Source organism: Taudactylus pleione, unplaced genomic scaffold (assembly GCF_031769625.1).
Source record: "Taudactylus pleione unplaced genomic scaffold, aTauple2 ptg000350l, whole genome shotgun sequence".
Lineage (NCBI taxonomy): Eukaryota > Metazoa > Chordata > Amphibia > Anura > Myobatrachidae > Taudactylus > Taudactylus pleione.
In genome coordinates, this window is record NW_028284751.1 from 1,767,812 (window position 1) to 1,795,326 (window position 27,515).

General features: G+C 49.3%; 1 protein-coding gene across 1 annotated transcript in view; it reads left to right on the forward strand.

Annotated features, from left to right (window-relative positions):
• The window catches only part of PTGER2 (prostaglandin E receptor 2), a 42,803-nt gene extending 19,225 nt beyond the window's left edge, over positions 1–23,578 (forward strand). The window contains exon 2 of the mRNA XM_088444169.1: positions 18,872–23,578. Within this exon, the coding sequence (XP_088300295.1) occupies positions 18,872–19,195 (324 nt within the window). The 3' untranslated portion in view covers positions 19,196–23,578. The remainder of the gene's footprint in view (positions 1–18,871) is intronic.
• Positions 23,579–27,515: the final 3,937 nt, after the last annotated feature.

Sequence of the window (27,515 nt, forward strand, 5' to 3'; positions counted from 1 at the left end):
GCTGTGTAATATACATGCTCGCAGTGTACCAGAGATGCTAGGCTGTGTATTATACATGCTCGCAGTGTACCAGAGATGCCAGGCTGTGTATTATACATGCTCGCAGTGTACCAGAGATGCTAGGCTGTGAATTATACATGCTCGCAGTGTACCAGAGATGCCAGGCTGTGTATTATACATGCTCGCAGTATACCAAAAATGCCAGGCTGTGTATTATACATGCTCGCAGTGTACCAGAGATGCCAGGCTGTGTATTATACATACTCGCACTATACCATAGATGCCAGGCTGTGTAATATACTTGCTCGCAGTGTACCAGAGATGCCAGGCTGTGTATTATACATGCTCGCAGTGTACCAGAGATGCCAGGCTGTGTATTATACATACTCGCACTATACCAGAGATGCTAGGCTGTGTAATATACTTGCTCGCAGTGTACCAGAGATGCTAGGCTGTGTATTATACATGCTCGCAGTGTACCAGAGATGGTAGGCTGTGTATTATACATGCTCGCAGTGTACCAGAGATGCTAGGCTGTGTATTATACATGCTCACAGTGTACCAGAGATGCCAGGCTGTGTATTATACATGCTCGCAGTGTACCAGAGATGCTAGGCTGTGTATTATACATGCTCGCAGTGTACCAGAGATGCCAGGCTGTGTATTATACATGCTTGCAGTGTAAATGAGAAAAATATGGATACTTTGTGGCTGATGCAGAATTAGACGCACATCCATTTTGTGATTGGTTCTTGTAATACTTAGCATTGTGGGCCCGATTCAGACCCGCTTGCTAGGCTGCGTTCGCACAGAGCCAGACGAGTTTTTCTATCTGCGCATGCATATGCATCGCAGTGCGCGGGCGCAAGCCAGTCACTGCGATCAGAAAGCGATCGCACGCCAGTCATAGTCTGCACGTTAGGTTGAGTGACAGAAAGTGCCGTTTGTGGGCGGTGACAGGGGCTGGTCTATGAAAACGGGAGAGTGGATGTGTGAACGCAGGCGTGTCTGTGCGTTCTAATGGCGTTTATTGGGCGTGCATAATTAACATGGAGCGTCATTGTACACGTCACCTGGCTGTCTTTCACACTGCCGCGATCGCAGTGGTTGCGGCGGGGTAGGGTTGACTTGAAGCGCTGCGAGTGGCTATGACGTGTGCTGCGAAGGGAAAGGGGGCGTCATTAGACCGGCCTGCGATCGCTCTGATGTCGCTCGCTAAGACATAGTGGGCGTACTAATGTCTTGCCGTGCGATCGCCTCCTTTGCATATATTAGCAGCAGAGCGGCTGCGTGTGAACGCATCTAGCAAGCGGGTCTGAATCGCTCCCTGTGTACGCTCCATAGCCCAGTGCTATGTGCTGGCATCTCAGCGGCTGAATGGGCATAACTGGCCGGCAGTGGGGAGGCTTAGCACGGAGGCTAGGTTTAGTGAGGGCGTGTAGACGGAATATGCGGGCTAAGCTGTGTTGTGTGTACGTGGAAATCTGTCTGATTAAGTAAGTGAGCACCGATAATCATGACGGCTATCTGAATAAGCCGATGAATAGGGGAATACTCTCATAGATGCTCGCAAATAGGCATACGAGCGAATATATGAGTTTAATCGTGGCCGACTTGCCTTGCACCCCTGAATAGGTCCTATTAGCTGTTACGCTAACTCTCAAGCAATATGGCGTCGCAACCTCACCCCAAAATCTCAGGTTCTGCCCCTTTTCACAGCAGAAATTGGAGCCGTTGTGTTGTACTGTACACTCATTTCTCAGTATAGAGCCCAATCAGGAACAAAATAATTTGATATGTTTTTGCTATCTATGCTCATTACGATCGTCCGCAATGCATACTCGCCTAGTTTTGAAAAAGTATTTCAGGGAGATTGTGAATACAACACCTATGAGCGCGCTTTAAAGTGGACATGTATTGCTACATCTGGCGGGCGTGCCATAGAGCTGATTAAAGGTGCCCATTCACTAGCCGATTACACTGTATGATTGCACGGCAACGTAATCGCGCAATCGCTCAGTAATCGGCCGCAAATCGTGCACAAATCGTGCATCCAAATGTCAGAAATGACCAGCGATGCGCGCTCCCGCTGGTCGTTTCTGACATCAATCATCGGCTGAACATGCAGGCCAATCTGCCGATAACGACAAGTTGGCCATGTTCGGGGATGATTGATGTGCCTACACTGAATGATAAGTCGTTCAGTGTAGGTACTGCACCCCCTAGAACGATGGTACGATTACGATGTCGTAATCGTACCGTCTTTCCCTGATCTGCTAGTGGATGGACACCTTTACATCCAAATGTCAATGAGCCCCAAAGCAGTTAGTAAGATCTATTTGTTGATGAAAACACACTAATACTTCTCAGAAAATGCATGTAGCCATAGGGATCATTGGCCCTCATTCAGAGCCGTACGCTCTGAGCAGAGCGCACGCTCTGAATGAGGGCCGGGCTCCATTTTCATGGAGCATCCTCCTGGACGCTCGTATAGCTGTGGGTCACCACCCACAGGCTATACGAGCGTGCTTTGTGATGGCCGCGATGGTCGAGACCATCGCGACCATCGAAATTGCGAGCCGGAGCCTGCGGTTGAGGTTTTCAACCGCAAGCTCCGGAGTGATTTTGGCTCTATCAGAGCCAAAATCACTCCCACTGACATCACTAGTGATGTCAGTGGGCCGGCTTCTGACGGGAGGCGTTCCCGTGGGAACGCCCCCGTCAGGGAGGCACGCCCCCGGCACGCCCACCAAAGGGGGCGTGCTGTCAATCAACATTGACAGCACGCCCCCTTTGATCGGACACAACGAGCGAAGGACTTTCCTTCGCTCGTCGCGTCTGGCGCATGCGCACGACGGAGCTCCCTCCGTCGTGCGCATGCTCAGTCCATAACATCGACCCACTTGCGAGCGGACAGCCGCTCGCGAGTGGGTCTGAATCAGGCCCATTGTGCCTTATACCCAATACATGTAACCATAGGGATCATTGTGCCTTATACCCAATGCATGTAACCATAGGGATCGTTGTGCCTTATACCCAATGCATGTAACCATAGGGATCATTGTGCCTTATACCCAATGCATGTAACCATAGGGATCATTGTGCCTTATACCCAATGCATGTAACCATAGGGATCGTTGTGCCTTATACCCAATGCATGTAACCATAGGGATCATTGTGCCTTATACCCAATACATGTAACCATAGGGATCATTGTGCCTTATACCCAATGCATGTAACCATAGGGATCGTTGTGCCTTATACCCAATGCATGTAACCATAGGGATCATGGTGCCTTATACCCAATACATGTAACCATAGGGATCATTGTGCATTATACCCAATGCATGTAACCATAGGGATCGTTGTGCCTTATACCCAATGCATGTAACCATAGGGATCATTGTGCCTTATACCCAATGCATGTAACCATAGGGATCATTGTGCCTTATACCCAATGCATGTAGCCATAGGGATCATTGTGCCTTATACCCAATGCATGTAGCCATAGGGATCATTGTGCCTTATACCCAATGCATGTAGCCATAGGGATTATTGTGCCTAACGGGAATGATATTTGTAACCAATGCAGGGGAATGATACTAATCATCCCATTTGAATGTATATACAGTATCTCTGATTTTTTTTACATAGAACAGCTTCAAAATGGGGGTAAGGTGCAATGAGGGAGATTACTAGATGCTTCAGGGAGACAGGGAGATTACAACTATTTCAGGAAGTCTCCCTGACAATGTGGGAGAGTTGGCATGAGGGAGAGTTGGCAAGTATGCCGCAATGTCATGACCAGGTGTGGTCACTATACACAAGCGCCGCGTACTAATATTATATACAACACAGCAATAAGCAAAACCAGAATATACAGTATTAGCTCATTAATAAACAGAAGCAAAACATTTTGTTTCCTGTGAAATGATTCTGTACTTTACAAACCCACCGCACGTGCATCTCAGCTGCTTCCAAGACGTTCCACATCCTGTATACCATTAGGGGGAGATGTATCAACCCTCGGGGGCCCATTCAGAAATGATCTCGATCTGGCCATGACATTACCGCCCATGAGCGCATTTGCAAAATGCGATCCTATTGCCACGATGTATCATCTGGCACATACAGGGACAAGGGCTCCGAAAAGGTGCCCGTCCCTGCGATGTGCCCGGAGAGTTGCCGGGACTGCTGCACATGCACAGCCGCCAAAGCCGGAGAAGGTTCCGGAGGATCCCTCCGCCGGCTAATAGTGCGTGGTGTAGCCCATAGGCTACAGCGGCTAACATCATCTTCAGATGGCGTTAGCTGCGGGGGCCAATCCCCGGATGCATCGCATTCCGGATGTTGGTAAATGTGGCAGCATCGCATCCCCCATAGAAACCTATGGGGGGAAGCGGCTGCCGGCGTGAATGGAGGGATCGCAGCAGGTACCGGAGATCCCTGCTGCAGTCCCTCCTTCATACATCCGGGGGATACTTAATATTTGCGGTTAACACCGAAAACGGGTGTTTTCGGGGATATAGCCACAAATATAGACTGATAACTGGGCCCCTGGGAGAGAGAGAAATTGATAAAAGATAATATACCAACCAATCAGCTCCTAACTGTCACGTTACAGGCTGTATTTGAAAAACGGCAGTTACAGGCTGATCGGTTGGTACTTTATCGCTCCTTATTTTTTCTCCAAGCTTTGAAACACCTGCCCCGATTCTAATCACACATCTAGCCAGTTTATTGCGACAAGCAACTGCGACGTGCTAACGGACAATGGCTGCTCTACAGGGTACTAGTCTATCACTGAACTGGTAAATGCAATATATACTTGGAAAGATTTCATTTTTTTTCTATTCATCAAAACGTGCCCAAGCCACCAGTCCAGCCCTGAGGAAGCCGCGTGCAGGGAGTACAGACGGCTGATCTCTATGCTCTGGTGTAACAGCCAAGCCGGCCAGCTGCACGGAAACGCCGCTCCACGGGCTAATAAACCGCTTTACAAGGTTACATGCCGGTGGAGAGCAGGGGGGTTAGCGATCAGTGCTGGATTGCAGCCTTGGTATGAAGATATAAAAAGAAATGAGTTATTATAGAGGGTGTAGAAAAGTTGGGGGATGGTGAATACTTATTTTTAGTCAGGAAACTGCCTTTTTAAATACATATTTTGTAATGTAAAAATGAGTAAATGCTGCAGAATTGTCAGTGTATGACCGGTTACTGACTAGTCATCTGTGACTGAGAAATGTCACTTACTTGGTCTGACTAGGAAAGACTTATTACTCTTCCTCCATCCTGGTGTTATATATCATATATTTGGAAATGTGACGCATACACCACATTAAATATCCCCTTGGTCAGGGTTTATGTCACTACCGTGTTCTGTTTTATGGGTTGGGTATGAGAACCTGGTAGTCGGGATGCCAGCAGTCACAATACCAACAGCGGCATCCCGAGAAGTCAGTATCCCGAAGCCTGCAGGCTACTACCCCTAACCCTCCCCCTCCTGCAGCCTAACCCTAACCCTCCCCCTGGAATTAGTATGTATTACCGTATGGCTGGCAATTCAAATCCCGACGATGGAAGCCCAGCAGGGGTGAAGATCCCGACAGAGAATTTTGGTAAGTAATACTAACCCTACCCTGCCCTTAACCCTAACCCTCCTTTAGAGGTGTCTAACCCTAACCTCCCCCCAAGTGCTTAACCCTAACCCCCCCTAAGTGCCTAAACCTAACACCCCCTAAGTGCCTAAACCTAACCCCCCCCATCCTCGCAGCCTAAACCTAAGTCTCCCGGGGGGGTGCCTAACCCACACCTCCCTACAGGGGTTCCTCACTCTAATCCCCCCTTTCCGTAGCCTATCCCTAGGTCCCCCTGGGAGCCCTAAAACCTAACCCTCCTCCCCCACGGCAGTCCGCACCCGGCTTACCTTCATTCGGCATTTCGACCATCGGCTTCCTGACTGCTTCCCCTCACCCTAGTAGTGCCTAACCCCTAACTGTAACTCACGTTTCCCGCAGCCTAACCATAACCCTCCCCCCCTGCAACCTAACCTAAACCCCCCCCCCCCTGCAGCCTAACCATAACCCTCCCCCCCTGCAACCTAACCTCAACCCTCCTCCCCTGCAGCCTAACCTTAACCCTCCCCCCTGCAGCCTAACCTTAACCCTCCCCCCTGCAGCCTAACCTTAACCCTCCCCCCTGCAGCCTAACCCTAACCCTCCCCCCTGCAGCCTAACCATAACCCTCCCCCCCTGCAACCTAACCTCAACCCTCCTCCCCTGCAGCCTAACCTTAACCCTCCCCCCCTGCAGCCTAACCTTGACCCCCCCCTGCAGCCTAACCTTAACCCTCCCCCCTGCAGCCTAACCATAACCCTCCCCCCCTGCAGCCTAAACTTAACCCTCCCCCTCCTGCAGCATAACCTTAACCCTCCCCCTCCTGCAGCATAACCTTAACCCTCCTCCCCTGCACCCTAACCTCAACCCTCACCCCCTGCAGCCAAACCCTCCCCCCCTGCAGCCTAACCATAACCCTCCCCCCCGCAACCTAACCTTAACCCTCCTCTCCTGCAGCCTAACCATAACCCTCCCCCCCTGCAGCCTAACCTTAACCCTCCCCCCCTGCAACCTAACCATAACCCTCCCCCTCCCTGCAGCCCAACCCTCCCCCTAGTGCCTAACCTCAACCCTCACCCCCTGCAGCCTAACCATAACCCTCCCCCCCTGCAACCTAACCTTAACCCTCCTCCCCTGCAGCCTAACCTTAACCCTCCCCCCCTGCAGCCTAACCTTAACCCCCCCCCTGCAGCCTAACCTTAACCCCCCCCCCTGCAGCCTAACCATAACCCTCCCCCTCCTGCAGCATAACCTTAACCCTCCCCCCTGCACCCTAACCTTAACCCTCACCCCCTGCAGCCGAACCCTCCCCCCCTGCAGCCTAACCCTAACCCTCCCCCCCTGCAGCCTAACCCTAACCCTCCCTCCCTGCAGTCTAACCACAACCCTCCCCCCCTGCAGCCTAACCATAACCCTCCCCCCCTGCAGCCTAACCTTAACCCTCACCCCCTGCAGCCAAACCCTCCCCCCCTGCAGCCTAACCATAACCCTCCCCCCCGCAACCTAACCTTAACCCTCCTCTCCTGCAGCCTAACCATAACCCTCCCCCCCTGCAGCCTAACCTTAACCCTCCCCCCCTGCAACCTAACCATAACCCTCCCCCTCCCTGCAGCCCAACCCTCCCCCTAGTGCCTAACCTCAACCCTCACCCCCTGCAGCCTAACCATAACCCTCCCCCCCTGCAACCTAACCTTAACCCTCCTCCCCTGCAGCCTAACCTTAACCCTCCCCCCCTGCAGCCTAACCTTAACCCCCCCCCTGCAGCCTAACCTTAACCCCCCCCCCTGCAGCCTAACCATAACCCTCCCCCTCCTGCAGCATAACCTTAACCCTCCCCCCTGCACCCTAACCTTAACCCTCACCCCCTGCAGCCGAACCCTCCCCCCCTGCAGCCTAACCCTAACCCTCCCCCCCTGCAGCCTAACCCTAACCCTCCCTCCCTGCAGTCTAACCACAACCCTCCCCCCCCTGCAGCCTAACCATAACCCTCCCCCCCTGCAGCCTAACCTTAACCCTCCCCCTCCTGCAGCATAACCTCAACCCTCACCCCCTGCAGCCTAACCCTCCCCCCCACAACCTAACCTTAACCCTCCTCCCCTGCAGCCTAACCATAACCCTCCCCCCCTGCAGCCTAACCATAACCCTCCCCCTCCCTGCAGCCTAACCATAACCCTCCCCCTCCCTGCAGCCCAACCCTCCCCCTAGTGCCTAACCTCAACCCTTCCCCCCTGCAGCATAACCATAACCCTCCCCCTCCCTGCAGCCCAACCCTCCCCCTAGTGCCTAACCTCAACCCTCACCCCCTGCAGCCTAACCATAACCCTCCCCCCCTGCAACCTAACCTTAACCCTCCTCCCCTGCAGCCTAACCTTAACCCTCCCCCCCTGCAGCCTAACCTTAACCCCCCCCCTGCAGCCTAACCTTAACCCCCCCCCTGCAGCCTAACCATAACCCTCCCCCTCCTGCAGCATAACCTTAACCCTCCCCCCTGCACCCTAACCTTAACCCTCACCCCCTGCAGCCGAACCCTCCCCCCCTGCAGCCTAACCCTAACCCTCCCCCCCTGCAGCCTAACCCTAACCCTCCCTCCCTGCAGTCTAACCACAACCCTCCCCCCCCTGCAGCCTAACCATAACCCTCCCCCCCTGCAGCCTAACCTTAACCCTCCCCCTCCTGCAGCATAACCTCAACCCTCACCCCCTGCAGCCTAACCCTCCCCCCCACAACCTAACCTTAACCCTCCTCCCCTGCAGCCTAACCATAACCCTCCCCCCCTGCAGCCTAACCATAACCCTCCCCCTCCCTGCAGCCTAACCATAACCCTCCCCCTCCCTGCAGCCCAACCCTCCCCCTAGTGCCTAACCTCAACCCTTCCCCCCTGCAGCATAACCATAACCCTCCCCCTCCCTGCAGCCCAACCCTCCCCCTAGTGCCTAACCTCAACCCTCACCCCCTGCAGCCTAACCATAACCCTCCCCCCCTGCAACCTAACCTTAACCCTCCTCCCCTGCAGCCTAACCTTAACCCTCCCCCCCTGCAGCCTAACCTTAACCCCCCCCCTGCAGCCTAACCTTAACCCCCCCCCCCCCCTGCAGCCTAACCATAACCCTCCCCCTCCTGCAGCATAACCTTAACCCTCCCCCCTGCACCCTAACCTTAACCCTCACCCCCTGCAGCCGAACCCTCCCCCCCTGCAGCCTAACCCTAACCCTCCCCCCCTGCAGCCTAACCCTAACCCTCCCTCCCTGCAGTCTAACCACAACCCTCCCCCCCCTGCAGCCTAACCATAACCCTCCCCCCCTGCAGCCTAACCTTAACCCTCCCCCTCCTGCAGCATAACCTCAACCCTCACCCCCTGCAGCCTAACCCTCCCCCCCACAACCTAACCTTAACCCTCCTCCCCTGCAGCCTAACCATAACCCTCCCCCCCTGCAGCCTAACCATAACCCTCCCCCTCCCTGCAGCCTAACCATAACCCTCCCCCTCCCTGCAGCCCAACCCTCCCCCTAGTGCCTAACCTCAACCCTTCCCCCCTGCAGCATAACCATAACCCTCCCCCTCCCTGCAGCCCAACCCTCCCCCTAGTGCCTAACCTCAACCCTCACCCCCTGCAGCCTAACCATAACCCTCCCCCCCTGCAGCCTAACCTTAACCCCCCCCCTGCAGCCTAACCTTAACCCCCCCCCTGCAGCCTAACCATAACCCTCCCCCTCCTGCAGCATAACCTTAACCCTCCCCCCTGCACCCTAACCTTAACCCTCACCCCCTGCAGCCGAACCCTCCCCCCCTGCAGCCTAACCCTAACCCTCACCCCCTGCAGCCGAACCCTCCCCCCCTGCAGCCTAACCCTAACCCTCCCTCCCTGCAGTCTAACCACAACCCTCCCCCCCTGCAGCCTAACCTTAACCCTCCCCCTCCTGCAGCATAACCTCAACCCTCACCCCCTGCAGCCTAACCTTAACCCTCACCCCCTGCAGCCTAACCCTCCCCCCCACAACCTAACCTTAACCCTCCTCCCCTGCAGCCTAACCATAACCCTCCCCCTCCTGCAGCCTGACCTCAACCCTTCCCCCCCGCAGCCTAACCCTAACTCTCCCTTTAGTGCATAACCCCTAACCCTAATACTTACCGTCGGATTGCCGGCGGGCGGGATTCTGAACACCGGCATCCCAAGCGCCGGGATGGTAACTATGTCCCCTGTTTTAGGAACCTGTGTCTTCCAATATCTAATGTGCAGTATTTCATAGTCACAGTACCTATCATTATTGCTGTCTGTTCTTCGTTCCTAAGATGTCAATTGACATTGTATTATATTTATAATAAATGAAGTTACACCGTTACTGTGTATATACCCTGCACGTTGCTGCACAATTTTCTTGCTGCCTTAATAATAAGACATAGGCAGGGGCTGGCTGGCAACTTTTAGCCTGGGGGCAAATGCATGCAGGCGGCCTGGCAGAGGAGTAGCGTGTAGCAGGGCCGTAGCTAGGGTAGTGCGGCCGGTGCCATCGCACAGGGCACCACAGGTCAGGGGGCGCTGTTTGGGCCTGTCACATTTCTGTTTATTATCAGTCTCACTTGTAGCTTCCTCTTATTTCATCCCCAGCATCTCCTGGTCTCTCCTATCTCTTCCCTGGTCCTTCCCCATGAAGCCATGGCCCTTTTTTGGGTGCATTATGTCCCTTTGAAAAATGAGGGGGGCACCAATGCTCTTTCTGGCACAGGGCACCAAAAAGTCTAGTTACGGCTCTGGCGTGTAGCCAGGGTGCCCAGAGAACGTGCATGCTACGGCGCCCCCCCCTCAAGTGTTCCAAGGAGGAGGCGGGTCCATATGGGATTAATGTAAAGTAAAAATAAAGATTAGGGGCAGCCCCCTGTAGTGGTGCCCATATGCAGTGCCCCAGGAGAGGACCCTCTTATGCAGGCCTCCTGTAGTGCCCCCAGTAGTGACCCCCCCCTATGCAGTGCCCCTTATACAGTGCCCCCAGTAGTGGTCCCTCCTGTGCAGTGACTCCAGTAGTAAGCCCCTTATATAGTGCCCCCAGTAGTGGTCCCCCCTGTGCAGTGCCCCTTATATAGTGCCCCCAATAGCAGTCCACCCCCCATGCAGTGCCCCCAATAGTGGTAACCCTTAAATAGTGGCCCCAGTTGTAGTCTTCCCCCTATGCAGTACCCCCAGTATTGCCCTTTATATAGGGCCCCCAGCAGTGGTCCCCTGATGCAGTGCCCCCAGTGGTAGTCCCTTCCCCCCTATGCAGTGCCCCTAGTAGTAGTCCCCCCCCTTGTAGGGCCCCCAGTAGTGGTCTCCCCCCTTGTAGTGCCCCCCCAGTAGACACACGTAATAAAAAGAATAAACACCTGAATCCCCGCTACCGCCGCAGCCATCCGCTCCTCCGTCTGTCCTCCCGGGCCGGGCTGCTCTGCATTATGGGAGAGACGTCATATGACGTCATGACGTCTCTCCCATTACCCACTGCAGGAGCCGGAAGATGGAGCGGCTCCTGCAGTGGGCGCAGCAGCAGTCACTGAGAGTCTGACAGACTCTCATTGGCTGCTACTAAAAACAAACACACAGCTGCCGGCGGCTGTGTTTGTCAGTCACTGTGTAGCGCTGACCGATCTCCGTCCGGTCAGCTCTACACGCGCGGTGCAGGCAGCTGTGTCACAGAGACACAGTCTGCCCACGGCACGCATGGCGCTGCGGCCCGGGAGGCACATGGCACCCTGCCCCCCGGCCCAGCCCGCCTCTGGACGTAGGGGCCTATTCAGCAAAGCAAAAGGCGTTGAATTACTCAAAAACTGCAGATTAGACCCCATAGTAACAATAATAATTAGCGGCACATTTTGTGACTGGAACAAGACGTATCATTGAGTAAGCCCTGACTGCTATGTATGACACAATGAACCCACGCACTAAATAAATGGATAAAGATCACCTTTACCGAAACACCTATAAATTGCATTGCCACAATTCTCCAAAGATACAAGGAAGACAAATTGATCGGACAAATAATCTACGGAAAGCGCTAAACTTTTTTTTTTCATATAAACGTTTCATTTTCTGTTCAGTAGAGAAATATTTGGGGAATGACTGAGCTGCATAAACCTCTTCTATAAACTTTTTTTCCTTCTGTTCAAGTACAATATTTACACAGGATAAAGTACAAGTCTGACTAATATAAAACATTCTTCAGCAAGTTAGAACACAATAAGAATGTCGGTGAACGAGAAGACGAGACACGTTAAACGGCATCACTTTCCGAAAGTATAACTCTTCAATCTAATTATCTGTGCACAATCACAACTATCATATCTGGGCGAATTAGAAAGTTAAAAAAAACTTTCCCTGTCCTCCAAACATAGTAAAGACGACCGTCTAATGGCATGAACCAATAAGCACAGTAAAAATTCCTTTTGCCTCCAAACTCATTACACTATGCTGCCAGAATAACAAGTCTAGTCTTCATTTTAGGAGTGTACGCTTTGTAGAATCTGCTTCTATCAATGATATTTTGCAGGAATAATAAGCAAAATATCCGCACATTAAGCACTATTCATAGAAAAGTTTATATGCCAACATAAGTGTTATACGGTCTGTAGGAGCCAAGCCTCAGAAGTCAGAACGTCTCGTCCAGATTCCTTCTTTCTATCCGTGTATGCGCCATAAGCCTCGCAGTGCCACAAATCAAGCAGGCTTTCCCGGGCGGCGACAGGGAGGTGGCTTAGCGCACGCAGGGTGATGGTCCGTCTTATGGGCGGGTTATGGGAGTGTCACAGGCATGTCGGTGAACGTGTTTACGTACACAGACGTTCAATCGCTCACATAGGCGGCCGTACACGGATGAAGGAACTGTACCTGCAATAGCGCTGGTGCAAGTTTCAATGCCGCGGTGGGGTTTAAACATGCACCCATGGGTATTTCACCGTCTACGGACACTGACAGTGGGCGTCTCAGCCCTGGCACAGGTTAGGGTTAGGCACCCCTAAGGAAGGGTTAGGGTTAGGGGGGGCTTAGGTTAGTGAATATAGAAAATACTTACCTGTCGGGATCTTCACTGCCGGTCTTCCAGCGTCAGGATTCGAACCGCTGGACGTATTTCATACCAATGCCATTTTTATATATGAGCTGCCGATAATAATGACAGATAGTCTGGTATTTTTATAATCATTTGGCAGGAATTAGTCTATATGTTGAAGGCACATTACTTAATATAATAATCTGTAGTGAATCAGGGATTTTTGCAAACGAAGAAATATATTACACAGATATTACAGGAGTAATTGGGATTAGCAGTAATTGGAACCATAATAAGTGGTTAATAAATCATACGGCTACATGTTAAATACTCATGCCAGCAACACATCCCATGCATATATTAAATAATGAGTGCAGTGATTTGGGTATATGCTGCATTGACTGCCAAGTACAGATTGAGGACCATAATCAATAACAGTTTTCCAATCTTTCCAATATAACCAAATTCATGGGATTACATCTATAATATATGATAATCCACAATACTCAGTACAAGAATCTGTGCATGTTTTACAACGACAATTTGCTGTTCTGTAAAGGACAGGAGAGTTTTCAGACTCCCTGAATGTGAACAGCAGCAATATAACAACTTGGAGACATAGGGCCTGATTCAGAGCCGGACGCAATTAGCGCTCGCTCGTCCAGAAAATAGGGGTGGCTATTCAAATGAGCCGTTCGCTCTTTGCGGTCTGTTCACGCCTCTAGGTCTGAACAAGCGAACCAAACTTGCGGTCTTTTTTAGTAAAAATACAACCCCTGGCCGCTCGCATCCTACGTCATGTCCGCTATTTATTAGATTAATCGAGTACATCGACCAGCGTATGAACTGCTCGCTATTCTTGTGGTTGGTTTTTGCTACCACAAATTTGCGAGCAGTTCTGACTATAAAATAACCCAGTGACGTGGTCAATGACGCTGCTGTATTAATTATGCACACCCATAAAACGCCCGTTTTGACCTTTAAGCACGCCTGCGTTCTGATCTCCACTCCCCGTTTTCAAGCACCTTCCCCTGTTACCACCCACATACGCCTCCTCATGTCATTCAAAATAGCAGGCATTCGCTATATAGCGAACAAATGATTTTCGGCCGCACTGACTGGTTCGCGCATGCGTATTAAAAACCGAACGCATGCGCAGATGGGCGAACATCGCTCGGAACGAGCATACTGCCGCTTACGAGCGGCTCTGAATCAGGCCCACAGATCCTATGAGGAATAAATTGTTACAAATCATTTAAATATATTGTGTTGTGACTAATAATAAATAACTATTTCCTACGTCTGTAAAGGAAACCTAGTGTGTATATTTACAGTCAACTATAGGAGATACACACTGAACAGACAAACATATAAAGATATAAAGAAATATTCATCTGCATCACTAAGGTATAAAGAGTATTCATTGATTATAATATATAGTAATTTTGAAGACTTATATATCAGTAATATTAGAATTCAGGGATTTATATATCCCATTAATAAATATACAGACCCGTACTGGCATGGATACAATTTAATAATTTTTTAATACACTATTTCAATATATTATTGATCATTGATTTCTTTATTTTTCCTTTATTTTTTATTTTGCCATATTACACTAACTGTAATTCATTATATATATATATATATATATATATATATATATATAAATAAAAGTTATATTTTAACTCGTGTATCAACAAGAGACAACTCCAAAAAAGCTCTGATAACTGTTGCCTATGATAGTGCCCCCTACCAAGATATGGTATATTTGTGCAGCCATTCAACTAGATATTAGGGGTCTCGAGAAGATTAATTCTTTTCTACATGATACTTGTGCGGATTATTGTATTTCTTCCCTTTTTTGTCTCAAGTCACCAACTCATCCAGCAAAAGAGCCGCAGACCATCGCGCTTCCTCCTCCATGTGTGACAGCTGGTGTCACAAGGGCTTATTTACAAAGAAGGGACGGCTTGTAAAAACCACCACTTCCCAGTGTGAAGGGTGTAAGTAAACCCCACACGCTGAGGAACCAACCTTTCACCTACTAAACAACGTACAGAACTCTGCAAGATAGACTAAAGATTTATAATATTGATCAATCAGCCCGTCAGAACTTCTTCCAGCCCCCAGTAGCGTCACTTCATGGCCCAGACAGGCCTTTGTCTCATTGCACAGAACAGCTGTAATAAGTTCTTCATCTATTACTTGTTCCCTGATAAAGGACTTTTTAACAACTTTGAAATTTAGATTATTTTCAGTTTTAGGTGACCTAAACTTATTTTTCTTCTTTTTTTGCAGTTTACAAATTAATTTTGTACCATTTCAGGATATTCACTGGATTAAATTGCAAAAATGCCAATTAAAACTTACCGGCAGCTTGTTACCGGGTCCGGCAGCGTTGGGGGTCTCGGCCTGTGTGGGGCAGCAGATGGGGAGCCCCCGGCGCTCGCTGCTGTTCTGGATTTTGGCTTCTTCTCTCTCCCTTCATGGCACCCGCAATACTGGTGGTCGTGGCGCCCATAGGGCTGCGTGCGCCGACGTGCAAGTAGATTTAAAGGGACAGGCGCGCCAAACGGAAGTGTCGTTTGGCGTGAGAATGTAACTCCTCCCTATAAAAGGAGTCTCTGGGCTCTAGGCAGGTGCCAGAGTATAGGCCCCCAATTTTACTCCAGCGTTCCTTACTCCGTGATTGTTCCTGCTTGTTCCTGACCTTGGCTTGTCCGTGACCCAATTTCGTCTCCTCCCTGGTACTGGTTGTGACCTTGGCTTTGTTCCTGTCCCTGATATTGTCTGATACCTGGTACCGTCTTGTCTGGTTCTGAACCGGTTTGTTGACTACGATCATACGCCTTCTTTATACGCCACTGTATCTAGAGTACACCAGCACCTGTACTAGGACAACTAGGGGTCTATTTACTAAGCTGTGTTAGGACATAAAGTGAAAAGTGATAAGGTGCCAGCCAATCAGCTCCTAACTGCCATCTCACAGGCTGTGTTTGAAAAATGACAGTTAAGAGCTGATTGGCTGGTACCTTATCACCTTTCACTTTATCTCCTAACACAGCTTAGTAACTAGACCCCCTAGTCTGAGAGCTGCGAACCTGCGTGTTGGACGCAGGTAAGTACAAACCTCCTTGTGGGGGTCCCTGGTGAATGCCGCCGGCACGTTAGACTCTGCACCTTAATACTAGGTCTCGCCAATCCTGAAATACAGGCTAAGCATCCAATACCCATCCGTGACTTGTGACATTTTAATCATGTAAATATTCATATAGACCCAAAACTGAACATGGGGTTAATGTAGGAGACCAAGCGCCAATGGCCGTCAGCCCACGGCTGAATTTGTGTTGTGTGCCGTTCTAAAATCATAGGCTGACACAGCTCAGCGTCATTGGGCAGACATGACACAAAACCCCACACTAACCCATATAAACATTGTATTTGACTATATGCAATACAAAATAAATGTTAAAAATAGTAAAAGAGCAAAAAGGAAATAAAGAAGAAACCATTACCACTTAATACTTAATAACATTGTGCTAACCACACGCTATACTGACAACATGAAGGACTCCAGGGGGTAAATTTACTAAAGTGAGAGTTTTTAGATGTGGAGATGTTGCCCATAGCAACCAATCAGATTCTAGCTATTTTCTTCTAGAAGGTGCTAGTTAAATGTGAAGTAGAATCTGGTTGCTATCGGCAACACCTCCACTTCTAAAAACTCTCACCTTAGTAAATTTCCCCCCAGAAGTGCAGATCAGTGCCAAAACTACAGAAAGAGACAAATATCACCTACTAAACTGGCTCCGCGGATGCCAGCGCCATAATATATATTTTCTCTGAGACAGCAATGCCAACCACTGTGCCACCGTGATGCTCATTAGAGGAAAGCATTGAATAGCAAAGCGCTTTAGGAATTTTTCCTAATCAGCCGAGATCTTTTATTTGTCAAACCACTATAAATGATTCATCTGAATGGCAATAAACATTATCAGGAGAGAGATAGCATCCTGTAGCTGTGCAGACATTATACACATTAACCAGAAGCTGTATCGTTGTTTTCCAGCCTCTTAGAGCTTTTACAGCTGCAGCTTCTGAATGCAGAAATGTAACCAGAATTCATTATTTACTTTATTTATTCATGATAATGTGATGCCGGAGTGTAAACTCTGTAACTAGCAATCTGCCAGGGATAGCCGCAATATGAGGAGACAGGTCAGTTATATGTGAAGGAATATATATATATATATATATATATATCTGTGACATGATGAGGATCCACCAGCCTGTCACTAACCCTGTATCTCATCGGTATGCAGTCGGGATGCCGACGGTCTAAATGCCGATCGTCGGCATCCTGACTGTCTAATCCCGGCAAGGGTCTAATGACAGGCATCAAGATCCTGATGCCTGTCATTTTGTCTATGCCAGGAGCCCGACGCCCGGCAACCCGATCGAAGGTAAGCCGGGCGCCGGGTGCGGACAGCCACAGGGAGGAGGGTTAGGTTAGGGTTAGGCACCCCCCCGGGAGGGTTAGGGTTAGGCTAGGGGAAGGGAGGGTTAGGGTTAGGCACCCCCGGGGAGAGGTTAGGGTTAAGCACCCCCACAGGAGACTTAGGTTTAGGTTGTGGGGAAGCGGGGGTTAGGTTTAGGCACTTAGTGGGGGGTTAGGGTTAGGCACTTGGGGGGTAGGTAAGGGTTAGGCACCCCTAAGGGAGGGTTAGGGTGGGGTTTAAGTTAGTTTATACTTACCTTAGCTGCTGTCGGGATCTTCACTGGTGCTGGTCTTCCGGCGTCGGGATTTGAACCACCGTAAATCATACCGATCCCATCTCATCTTGGGGGGAAATTTACTAAGAATCATGTTAGGTTGCAATCTATACTCGCACCTTATTGCAGGAAAGTTTTTCGTTGTTGCTTGAGTCTTGTCATTCGATGTGTAACTAGCTGTGTCGTGGCGTGTGCGAGATCAGTCAGATCTGGGATACAATGGAACTCGCGTCAAATTTTGCATGTGAAATCAGAACAAAACTGTGAAATTCGCAAACGTAGAGATGTGTCCACATACATTTTACTTCCTTGCGTTTTAAACAGCTCTTCTAGTCGCACCATGCCGTGGGATGACTTTGTAGCGCCAAATGTATTTTTGTAAGCCTCTTTACCTTCAAATGTGTCTTATTTACAAAGCAACGTGAATAGAACGCACAAGCAGCTTCTGCTGATTAAAATGATATACGGCATGCCTATATTCTGCGTGCGACTGCGGCTGTATCTGCCTGCTAAATGCTACGTTACAGTGTCACAGCCGCTGCGGCATGCCTATATTCTGCGTGCGACTGCGGCTGTATCTACATGCAGAGACTGTAAGATAGTATTTTGCATGCAGATACTGTACACTAGTAGTGTATCTGCATGCAACCCCACAAAACAATCTCATAACACACAAACCTATGTTTATTGTATACTTTGCTAGGAAAAAAAAATACACAAAAACTTTTTTTTTTTTTTTTTTAGAGTAGTGACCTTTTAAAAATCCTGTTATATAAACGAATACAAAAAAATCCCGTTATAACAGAAAACAGGTTTGACAATATTTCTGCAATCTATTATTGTCACCCTTCCCTTTTGTTTTGTAAGGTGTGCCCAATGTTATGACACTACAGCGACCCTCTCCCATTTATTAACCTAATTTGGCATCAGGACTATAAATTCTTGATAATATGTACTAAAGGTTCCCAATGCTGAAAAACAGGGATGACCATGGAAACTGGGGAAACCCTGTGTAGTATATTATCCCACCTTCCAAATACAGGTGCTTGCCGACTATAGTCAAACAGAGCAGTGCCAGCTGCGTAACTGCACGCATTACCCTAGAGAGCTGGGCGAATGTTGGACCTAGTGGTGCTTCTCACAGACATCTTGGTTCATCTAATGGCGAACAGTTATCTGGAGAATGTAAACTTTTTTGGGGGGGGATCTTATTTGGTAGCAGTGGAACCCTGTATGGTCTGTTACTCAATTGAAAGGTTGTAAGATAGTTTGCTGATGTGATGATACATTCAAAAATAGTCTTGTTACGTTGATGATGCCATTGGCCAACACAACTATCCTGTTGAGAACAGTGTCGGATTGGAGGTGCCACCAGTCTTCCATACAATTTCCTACCTATCTCCAGGTGGTTAGACGATGATAGGCATCACTTCTGATGAGACATCTGTGTTTGTTTTACAGGTACAGGCATATCTAAACAGAGTTAAAGGTGATAAGGGAGAAGATGAAATGGACCTTCTAGCTCTCCGGTTCCTGTCGGTGAATTCTATCATTGACCCATGGATTTTCACCATATTACGGCCCTCGGTCCTCAGGCTGATGCGCTCCGCCCTATGCTGTTACACCCCATTTAGCATCAAGAGTATCACCAGGTCCCCTTCCCTCAACAGCCGGCTATCAACCAGTAACAAGCTGAACTGCTCCGACACTACCTACGGGATTTCCCAGAAGAAACATTTCTGTAACGAGGACAAAATCGCCTGGGGAGACAAAACCCAAACCTAGAGGCGTAAGCGTTTATCCATGGCAAACAGTGGTTGCAACTCTAGTACATTATGAAGGCCCTTGGACGTTCATAGAGGCAATCTATCAAAACACAAGGTGTAATATCGAAAGGAACATTTGGTAGCTGCAAATAAAGGTGATCTGCAGGCAACTTTTTGGAACAGGGCGATGTGATGGACTTTGGTCGGGCGGCTCGTTGGGTAGAAGAGCCCTGGAGATATAAGCACTATAGGTGAAAAAAACTTATGCAACAAATATGTGATGATATTATTTTCTGTCCTTGTTGAATGTGTGTGATGTCCGTTTTGTTTACCTTGGCTGAAATCCCTTTATTGGTGTTCTGTCATTTGGGATAAGGACTTGTGATCTCAGGTGATCATTCAGCGTCAGTTGATAATTTGTTGCTACGTAACTACAGTATATGGTATAACCCCCCCCCCCACCATTATATTGCCACCCATGTTATGCAGGCAGCACTCCAGTTTCACAGCAGAAAGTTTGCGAAAGTCCTTTCTTTCAGTTTAGTATTAACTACATAGTACAAAGAGCCTCATTTATCTTAGAGGGGGGAAACCAAATTTGACAGGACTCTTTGGCGCCCATTTATCAATAATCACATTCTCAATACAATCCCGGTGTTTCTGTTCCAGTGCTTTGTAAATCTGACAGCATCACAACCCCCATACTCACCTATTGGGGTTGTGGCTGCTGTCAGAAATGGAAATATCTCCTGCGGGGGTTGGGAACAGGATGCCGGTGCTCGGGATCCAGACGGTCAAAATCCAGATGCCCGCACCCCAACAGTGCCTAAACCTAACCTCGCCCTCCCCGGTGCCTATGCCTAACCTCCCCCTAGTGCCTAAACCTAATCTCACCCTCCCCGGTGCCTATACCTAATCTCCCCCTAGTGCCTAAACCTAATCTCACCCTCCCCGGTGCCTAAACCTAACCTCCCCCTAGTGCCTAAACCTAATCTCACCCTCCCTGGTGCCTAGACCTAACCTCCCCCTAGTGCCTAAACCTAATCTCTCCCCCCCAAATGCCTAAACCTAATCTCACCCTCCCCCTAGTGCCTAAACCTAACCTCCCCCTAGTGCCTAAACCTAACCTCACCCTCCCCGGTGCCTAAACCTTACCTCCCCCCTAGTGCCTAAACCTAACCCTCCCCCTAGTGTCTAACCCCTAATGCTAACCCTCCCCCTAGTGCCTAACCCCTAACGCTAACCCTCCCCCTAGTGCCTAACCCCTAACGCTAACCCTCCCCCTAGTGCCTACCCCCTAACGCTAACCCTCCCCCTAGTGCCTAACCCTAATGCTAACCCTGCCCCTAGTGCCTAACCCCTAATGCTAACCCTCCCCCTAGTGCCTAACCCCTAATGCTAACCCTCCCCCTAGTGCCTAACCCCTAATGCTAACCCTCCCCCTAGTGCCTAACCCTAATGCTAACCCTCCCCCTAGTGCCTAACCCTAATGCTAACCCTCCCCCTAGTGCCTAACCCTAATGCTAACACTCCCCCTAGTGCCTAACCCTAATGCTAACCCTCCCCCTAGTGCCTAACCCTAATGCTAACCCTCCCCCTAGTGCCTAACCCTGCCCCTAGTGCCTAACCCTAATGCTAACCCTGCCCCTAGTGCCTAACCCTAATGCTAACCCTCCCCCTAGTGCCTAACCCTAATGCTAACCCTGCCCCTAGTGCCTAACCCTAATGCTAACCCTCCCCCTAGTGCCTAACCCTAATGCTAACCCTCCCCCTAGTGCCTAACCCTAATGCTAACCCTGCCCCTAGTGCCTAACCCCTAATGCTAACCCTCCCCCTAGTGCCTAACCCCTAATGCTAACCCTCCCCCTAGTGCCTAACCCTAATGCTAACCCTCCCCCTAGTGCCTAACCCTAATGCTAACCCTCCCCCTAGTGCCTGAACCCTAACCCTCCTCCAATTCCCACTACTTATCTTCGGGATGCTGGGGGTCAGGATTCTGACAGGTGCCCGGTGCTGGCATCCCCTTTGTCGGGATACGGAACGTATCCTCTGCTGCGGTTCCTCCCTCCTTCGTACATTGGGGGGATACTTAATAATTGCAGGTTATGATAAATAGACCCCTTTGTGTTATGTATTTTGTTTAAACATAATCTACAAGTAAAATAACTCATTATAGGTTATATCAGTGGTTCCCAAACTGTGCGCCGTGGCATCCTGGGGTGCCTCGGGACACTTGCAGGGGTGCCTCAGGATGGTGGTCCAGCACCAAATCAAATTATTTATGGTCAATGTAATGTAAATATGTGAACAAACAGAAGCGCAAACCTGTCCCCCACCACATAACTAAACCTGAGGATGACAGGTCAGCACAATTTACTTCACTTTACTACTTCACTACAGTTTCTCTGAATTTCTCAGTAACAAACTCTTGGCTTAGGGGTGCCATGGAAACAATACTGATACTCTAGGGCGCCATGATTCAAAAAAGTTTGGGAACCACTGGGTTATATTGTTATTGGGTACCTTCAGGTAGACAAAACGATTCTGGTGCTTAAACCTTTGGGACAATCTTTATCAAACCTACAGAGGGAAAAAATTGAGATTTTAATAATCTGTAGTTTGGTTGAAAAACTAAATCACTGCTGCAGGCTATGGGGTGTGCATGCACGGTTTTATGCTGGGTACACACTTATCCATTATTCTTAGCTCGATCGACGAGCTATATATCGCGAGAGCATCGGAGGGGGTGTCTGTGAACGCCTGCAGTCCCCGCCCCTGCACCGCCCCTTAAATGCTTCTGACAATAATTGGGAATCTGCGTTTAGCATTGCTCATATCCTGGGATTCAAATGCCGGCGTTTTTGGGCCAGAATAGTAACATATACAGAAAACTAAAGTGAATGTGACGTAAAAATACATTTAAGGTGGAAATATTGTTCAACACAAGCATAAAAAATACATTGTATCATCATGCAGAAAGGCAAAACACAGATTATTCTGAACACAATTTAGTTGTGCGTGCGTCTGTGTGTGTCTGTGCGTCTGTGTGTGTCTGTGCGTCTGTGTGTGTCTGTTTACGTCAGTTCACGATGAAGTAAAATATATGGGTATTTATGGAATAATTATAGAAATATAAACCTGTCCCCATTCTATCCATTACAGAAAAATAAAATGTTTACAATTCCTGTTTGAGAACTGACCATTGCGCCTGATTCACTGATGGACATAATGCCGCTGTTTGCGCAGTTCAGAGAGTAACGGCATCTGAGTCGCACTGTGCATGCGTCCGGTGTCGTTACCGATGTGCGGATTTATATGCAAATTGATTGATAGTCAGCGATCGTTTGTGGGCGCCAACGGGGGGGGGAGTTGAAACGCAGAAGTTGCGCGACCGTTTTCAGGTCTTGTCTCTGCCTGCCACTGCGATCCCATATGTAGTGATAGTAGCTCCGGCGTCTCAGTCCCGGTGCCCATTCTGTGCGACCAAAGGGTGTCTTAGAAGTCTGATAGCCGATCCGCGGCCGAATCTGTGTCTTTGGACCTGATTCAGAGCCGCTCACAAGATGCGATCGCTCGCTTGCAAAAAGGGGCCGGGTATGCAAATCAAGCGATCGCTCTTTGCGCTATAAGGACGCCCTCTATGTCTTAGTGAGCGACGGCAGTTAGCGTACGCTGGACTATAAAACCTCCCACCTGTCACTCGCAGCACACGTCATCTCCGGGAAGTGTCTGATTAATCGTGAACATCGAGGGCCATCGGAGTTGCTCGCAGCGCTTAGGGTTGACCTAACCTACCCCAAGCACTGCGAGCAGTTCCGGCTAAAACCAAGTCACGTGTGTAATGACGCTACTTTGCTAATTATGCACACCCATTAAACGCCGTTCTGACGGTCAGACACGCCTGCGTTCGCACAACCACTCCCCCGTTCACAAGCACCTTCCCCTGTTACCACCCACAAACGGCGCAATCTGTGACTCAAATTAGCGTCCTGTCTGTGTACTACGAGTGCTCGATTGTACATCGCAGACGCTAGTTTGCGCACATGCACTGCGACTTAGACGCATGCGCAGACGGATGACAATCGCTCCTAGCGAGCGAGAGCGCAGCTTAGCGAGCGGCTCTGAATCAGATCCTTTGTACGCAGTCCGTTGGGTTTGCGAAGCCGCTGGTGAGCGTCTCAATACAAATCTAGCGGCTGTGACAATTGTATATGTTCGCATAGCAACTGCGCATAAATTCACAGCTGCGGCATCATTAGCGGACATCTCTGAATCAGGCCTAGTGACTTATACCTGATGTATCTACAAGTGTACTGATCGTGTACATTCCATAGGCAGCAAGTCTGTTACTGGTAATATGTCAATATAAATGTTATTTAATTAGACGTGTCTATGTATTCAATGTGGTTTTTTTTAAATAAAATTGACATAAAGCATTGTTATATGACAGATTATTCCCAACAGCGTGGGAAGCAATTTGCCGACAAGTATCAACAATTGAGGCTGACGCAGAATTAAACGCGACTCCGTCTGCAAAGCGCATCTTGTGTGTTTTGGCACCGCGCGTACTGTGGAGCTGGGCGCACGCTACTATGGGCGGTACAGGATCACCATAGGCAATTTAGTGGCATCTCCTCTGGCGACTGAGAGGGGGGAACCGAGCGAATAGAACGGTGCACACAATTCGGGAGCAGGAGAATATTTAATGATTCCATATTCTCTCTACTACACCAATAAAACTAGAGGGATGTTTTTGGCCTCATAAATCATTTTGGCAAATGGTTGCACGACACCCGGCGCTGAGAAATAAATTCATCTTTGTGAAACGATCCGTTTAGCAGCCGCTAAATCAACAAATACAAAACTAAAAACAAAACATGACATTTTTAATGACGTAACACAATACACCGGGGCTGAATAGTGTGTGTGTGTGAAATCTCGCCATCGAAATTTCGTGCTTTGTTCTGGAATCCCTTCTCACTGCTGGGAATGTAGGAGCTATTATCCAGGCAATGAAAGAGAATTTTAGTTACAGGTAAGCCGGCTCATATAACTGACCAGGAGGAGAGGTGAGATTTGGGTCATGTAACGAATTGAGGTACAGTAAGAGGGGCAGACTGTCATGTGACCAGATGGGGATGAGGTGGGGGCTTGTGATAATCCCTAGCCACAAAGCCCAGATCTGCCGCAGACATGACATTTTGACTCACTGTGTAGTTGAGCGAATTTTTGCAGCTGTGTTTGCGTGGAAATTCCTAAATACTCTTTACGGCACACGTGTTACACTGAGCGTGCACCCAAAGCCGCACGGTGGAAAAGTACTGGGCGTTCCTGGTGGGTGACTAAAAATTACCGCAACAGTGCTCCATTTAATGGGCGTGTTTATGGGAGCATTGCAGGTTTGTAAATGCAGGCAGCTCCGACCACAGCCGCACCGCCCCAGTCATAGCTGGCCAAACTGAGAAACTGCACCATAGGGCAGGTGCAAGTTTTGAAGGTGAGACCGATGGTGCATTCCTATATACCACCAATCAGTAATACAGCGCACATGGGCGCGAAAAGTGGGCGTCCCAGTCCCTGACCATTCAGCTGCATGGATGTACACAAGGGGAAAAACATGGCAAACATGTCGAATCCCGACGCCGCAAGCCCAGTACCAGTGAACATCCCGACTGCGCTAAAGGTAAGTACTAACTAACCTAACCACCCCCCCCCAACCCTCCTTTAGGGGTGCCTAACCCTAACCTCCCTCCCTAGTGCCTAAACCTAACCCCCCCCCTTCCCCGCTGCCTAAAACTAACCCTCCCTGGGGGGGAGGGGGGAATGCCTATCGCTAACCCCCTCTTCCCTTAGCCTAACCCTCTCGGGGGGTGCCTAACCCTAAGTACCCCCCCGGGAGCCCCTAACCTATCCTTCCCCCCTGCGGCTGTCCTTGCCTGGCGCCCGGCTTACCTTCGATCGCTATGCCGGGCGTCGGGCTCCCGGCGTAGGGAAAATGTCAGGTGTTGGGATCTCAACGCCTATCATTAGACCCCTGCCGGGATTAGACAGTCGGGAAGCCGGAGGTTGGCATTTCGACCGTCGGCTTCCTGACTGCATCTCTATATATATACCCAAAATTAACCTTTTGATCCAGAGCAAAAAGTTGCTTGCTTTCCTATGCAACCTAATTAATTACGCATAACCTGCAAAAATATGAAAGGCATTTGTATCAGACATACATTTGGCTTTTAGAAAAATCAGTATTTATTAGTGACATTTTTACAATGATGAAATATAACCGTCTTACTGAACATAGAATAGGGCTCGCAATGCTCCTCGAGCACCAGCTCTTAATTGTAAAAAAGAGCAGAGATCGCTCTCGATGATCTCTTTCTGCCACCTCAGGAGCTCATTCTGTCGCACCAGTGATGCCGCAATCTCCTATTAGATCCGCCCATTGCGCTGTGATTCAGCATGGATCACCGCGAGCATGGGGTCACTGGTGGAGAGGTGCGGCACTGATGGTGGCTTTGGCGTGGGTGGTGGTAGTGCCGCTTCCTCCTCAGAATGAGCCCCAGGAGGGTCATCAAAAACATCTGTAACCCCCACACCAAAAAAAATTCCATTCATATTAATCCATAAAATGTACGTTGACCACGCCTACCACCTCCTGCTCCTCTATACATCCCAGTGTCGGTTGTTCCAAAAGGGGCGAACTCCAAGTATTGAGGAATCCGCCCCCCACCAGTCCTCATGGTGTGGTGCCGGCTCTCCCTGCAGCGGAAGTCAGCCCATCTGAAATGTGATTTTCATATATTATTAACTATCATCGCTCAAGGCCATTTTTATTTGCGGTGACTCAGTTTAAAGATAGTAATTTAACATAAGGGAGATGTAAAGTCTACATTCTGACCGTCAGAATCCCCCGCTGTCGGCATATTAAACTGATCCCCTTTGAAGCAGCCATAATGTATGGAGGGGATAAGCAAATTCAATGTGTACAGGGGCGCCAAGAGGGGGAGGTAGGTACTAATTACCCGGGTCCAGGCTTTTTAGAGGGGCCCGGCCAAAGCACAGGTCTGATGCAGCCCCCCATCCCCTTACTTTTCAGCAGACCAGCACACGCTGCTGTATTCTGGTCTGCAGTGGGAAACTGCTCGACTGTGAGGGGGGAGCGATCACACTGAGGGGCTCATGACGTCCCCTCCCCAGTGCACACTTTTTTTGTTTTTCCTAAGGGGACATGGCCACGGTTCCTGCAATTAGGCCACACACCCTCCCCACACGCCACCTTTCTACCGCCCTGAATCTGTATGCAATGATTGTTGTTTGCCTAATACAGTAATGATGTCTTTGAGGTATTCAAGCCATCAATTATGTTTCCTGAATGGATAAATGAAAAGAGAAAACCTAACATGGTGGGAAGATCTGACGTGTACAGAAGGCAGTTGATTCAGATTCTGCGAATGGTTGTTGTATGCAAGTATGAACCTGGAAGCTGAAGTGGGCAATTGTACATTTTCTTTGTGGCGTATGCAGGGTGCATCATGTGTGTACCTGTTGTTTGATGGCAGGAAAAGGGGAGGAAATCCCTCAGGTTTCGACTTGTGATTTTAAATGGCAGTCAAAGCCAATGCATAGTAAATGCTGTTTTTATTTTCTCTACAATCCGACAATGATGCCCGTTGCTGTCCGTAGGTTTTGGAAATGAGCCAAAACGAACAATTAATAAATTTACCCCCAGGACCATTTTTCATTGGAGGATTGATGCTTTCCATTCAGTTTTAAGTGTTTGTCCTAAAAGTAGATTGTAGAGGTGTGTGTGGTGCTGAGGAAGATGTGTACTACTCTGAGAGGTGTGTGCGGTGCTGAGGAGGATGTGTACTGCTCTGAGGTGTGTGTGGTGCTGAGGAGGATGTGTACTGCTCTGAGAGGTGTGTGGTGCTGAGGAGGATGTGTACTGCTCTGAGAGGTGTGTGCGGCGCTGAGGAGGATGTGTACTGCTCTGAGGTGTGTGTGGTGCTGAGGAGGATGTGTACTGCTCTGAGAGGTGTGTGTGGTGCTGAGGAGGATGTGTACTGCTCTGAGAGGTGTGTGGTGCTGAGGAGGATGTGTACTGCTCTGAGAGGTGTGTGGTGCTGAGGAAGATGTGTACTGCTCTGAGAGGTGTGTGCGGCGCTGAGGAGGATGTGTACTGCTCTGAGGTGTGTGTGGTGCTGAGGAGGATGTGTACTGCTCTGAGAGGTGTGTGTGGTGCTGAGGAGGATGTGTACGGCTCTGAGAGGTGTGTGGTGCTGAGGAGGATGTGTACTGCTCTGAGAGGTGTGTGTGGTGCTGAGGAGGATGTGTACTGCTCT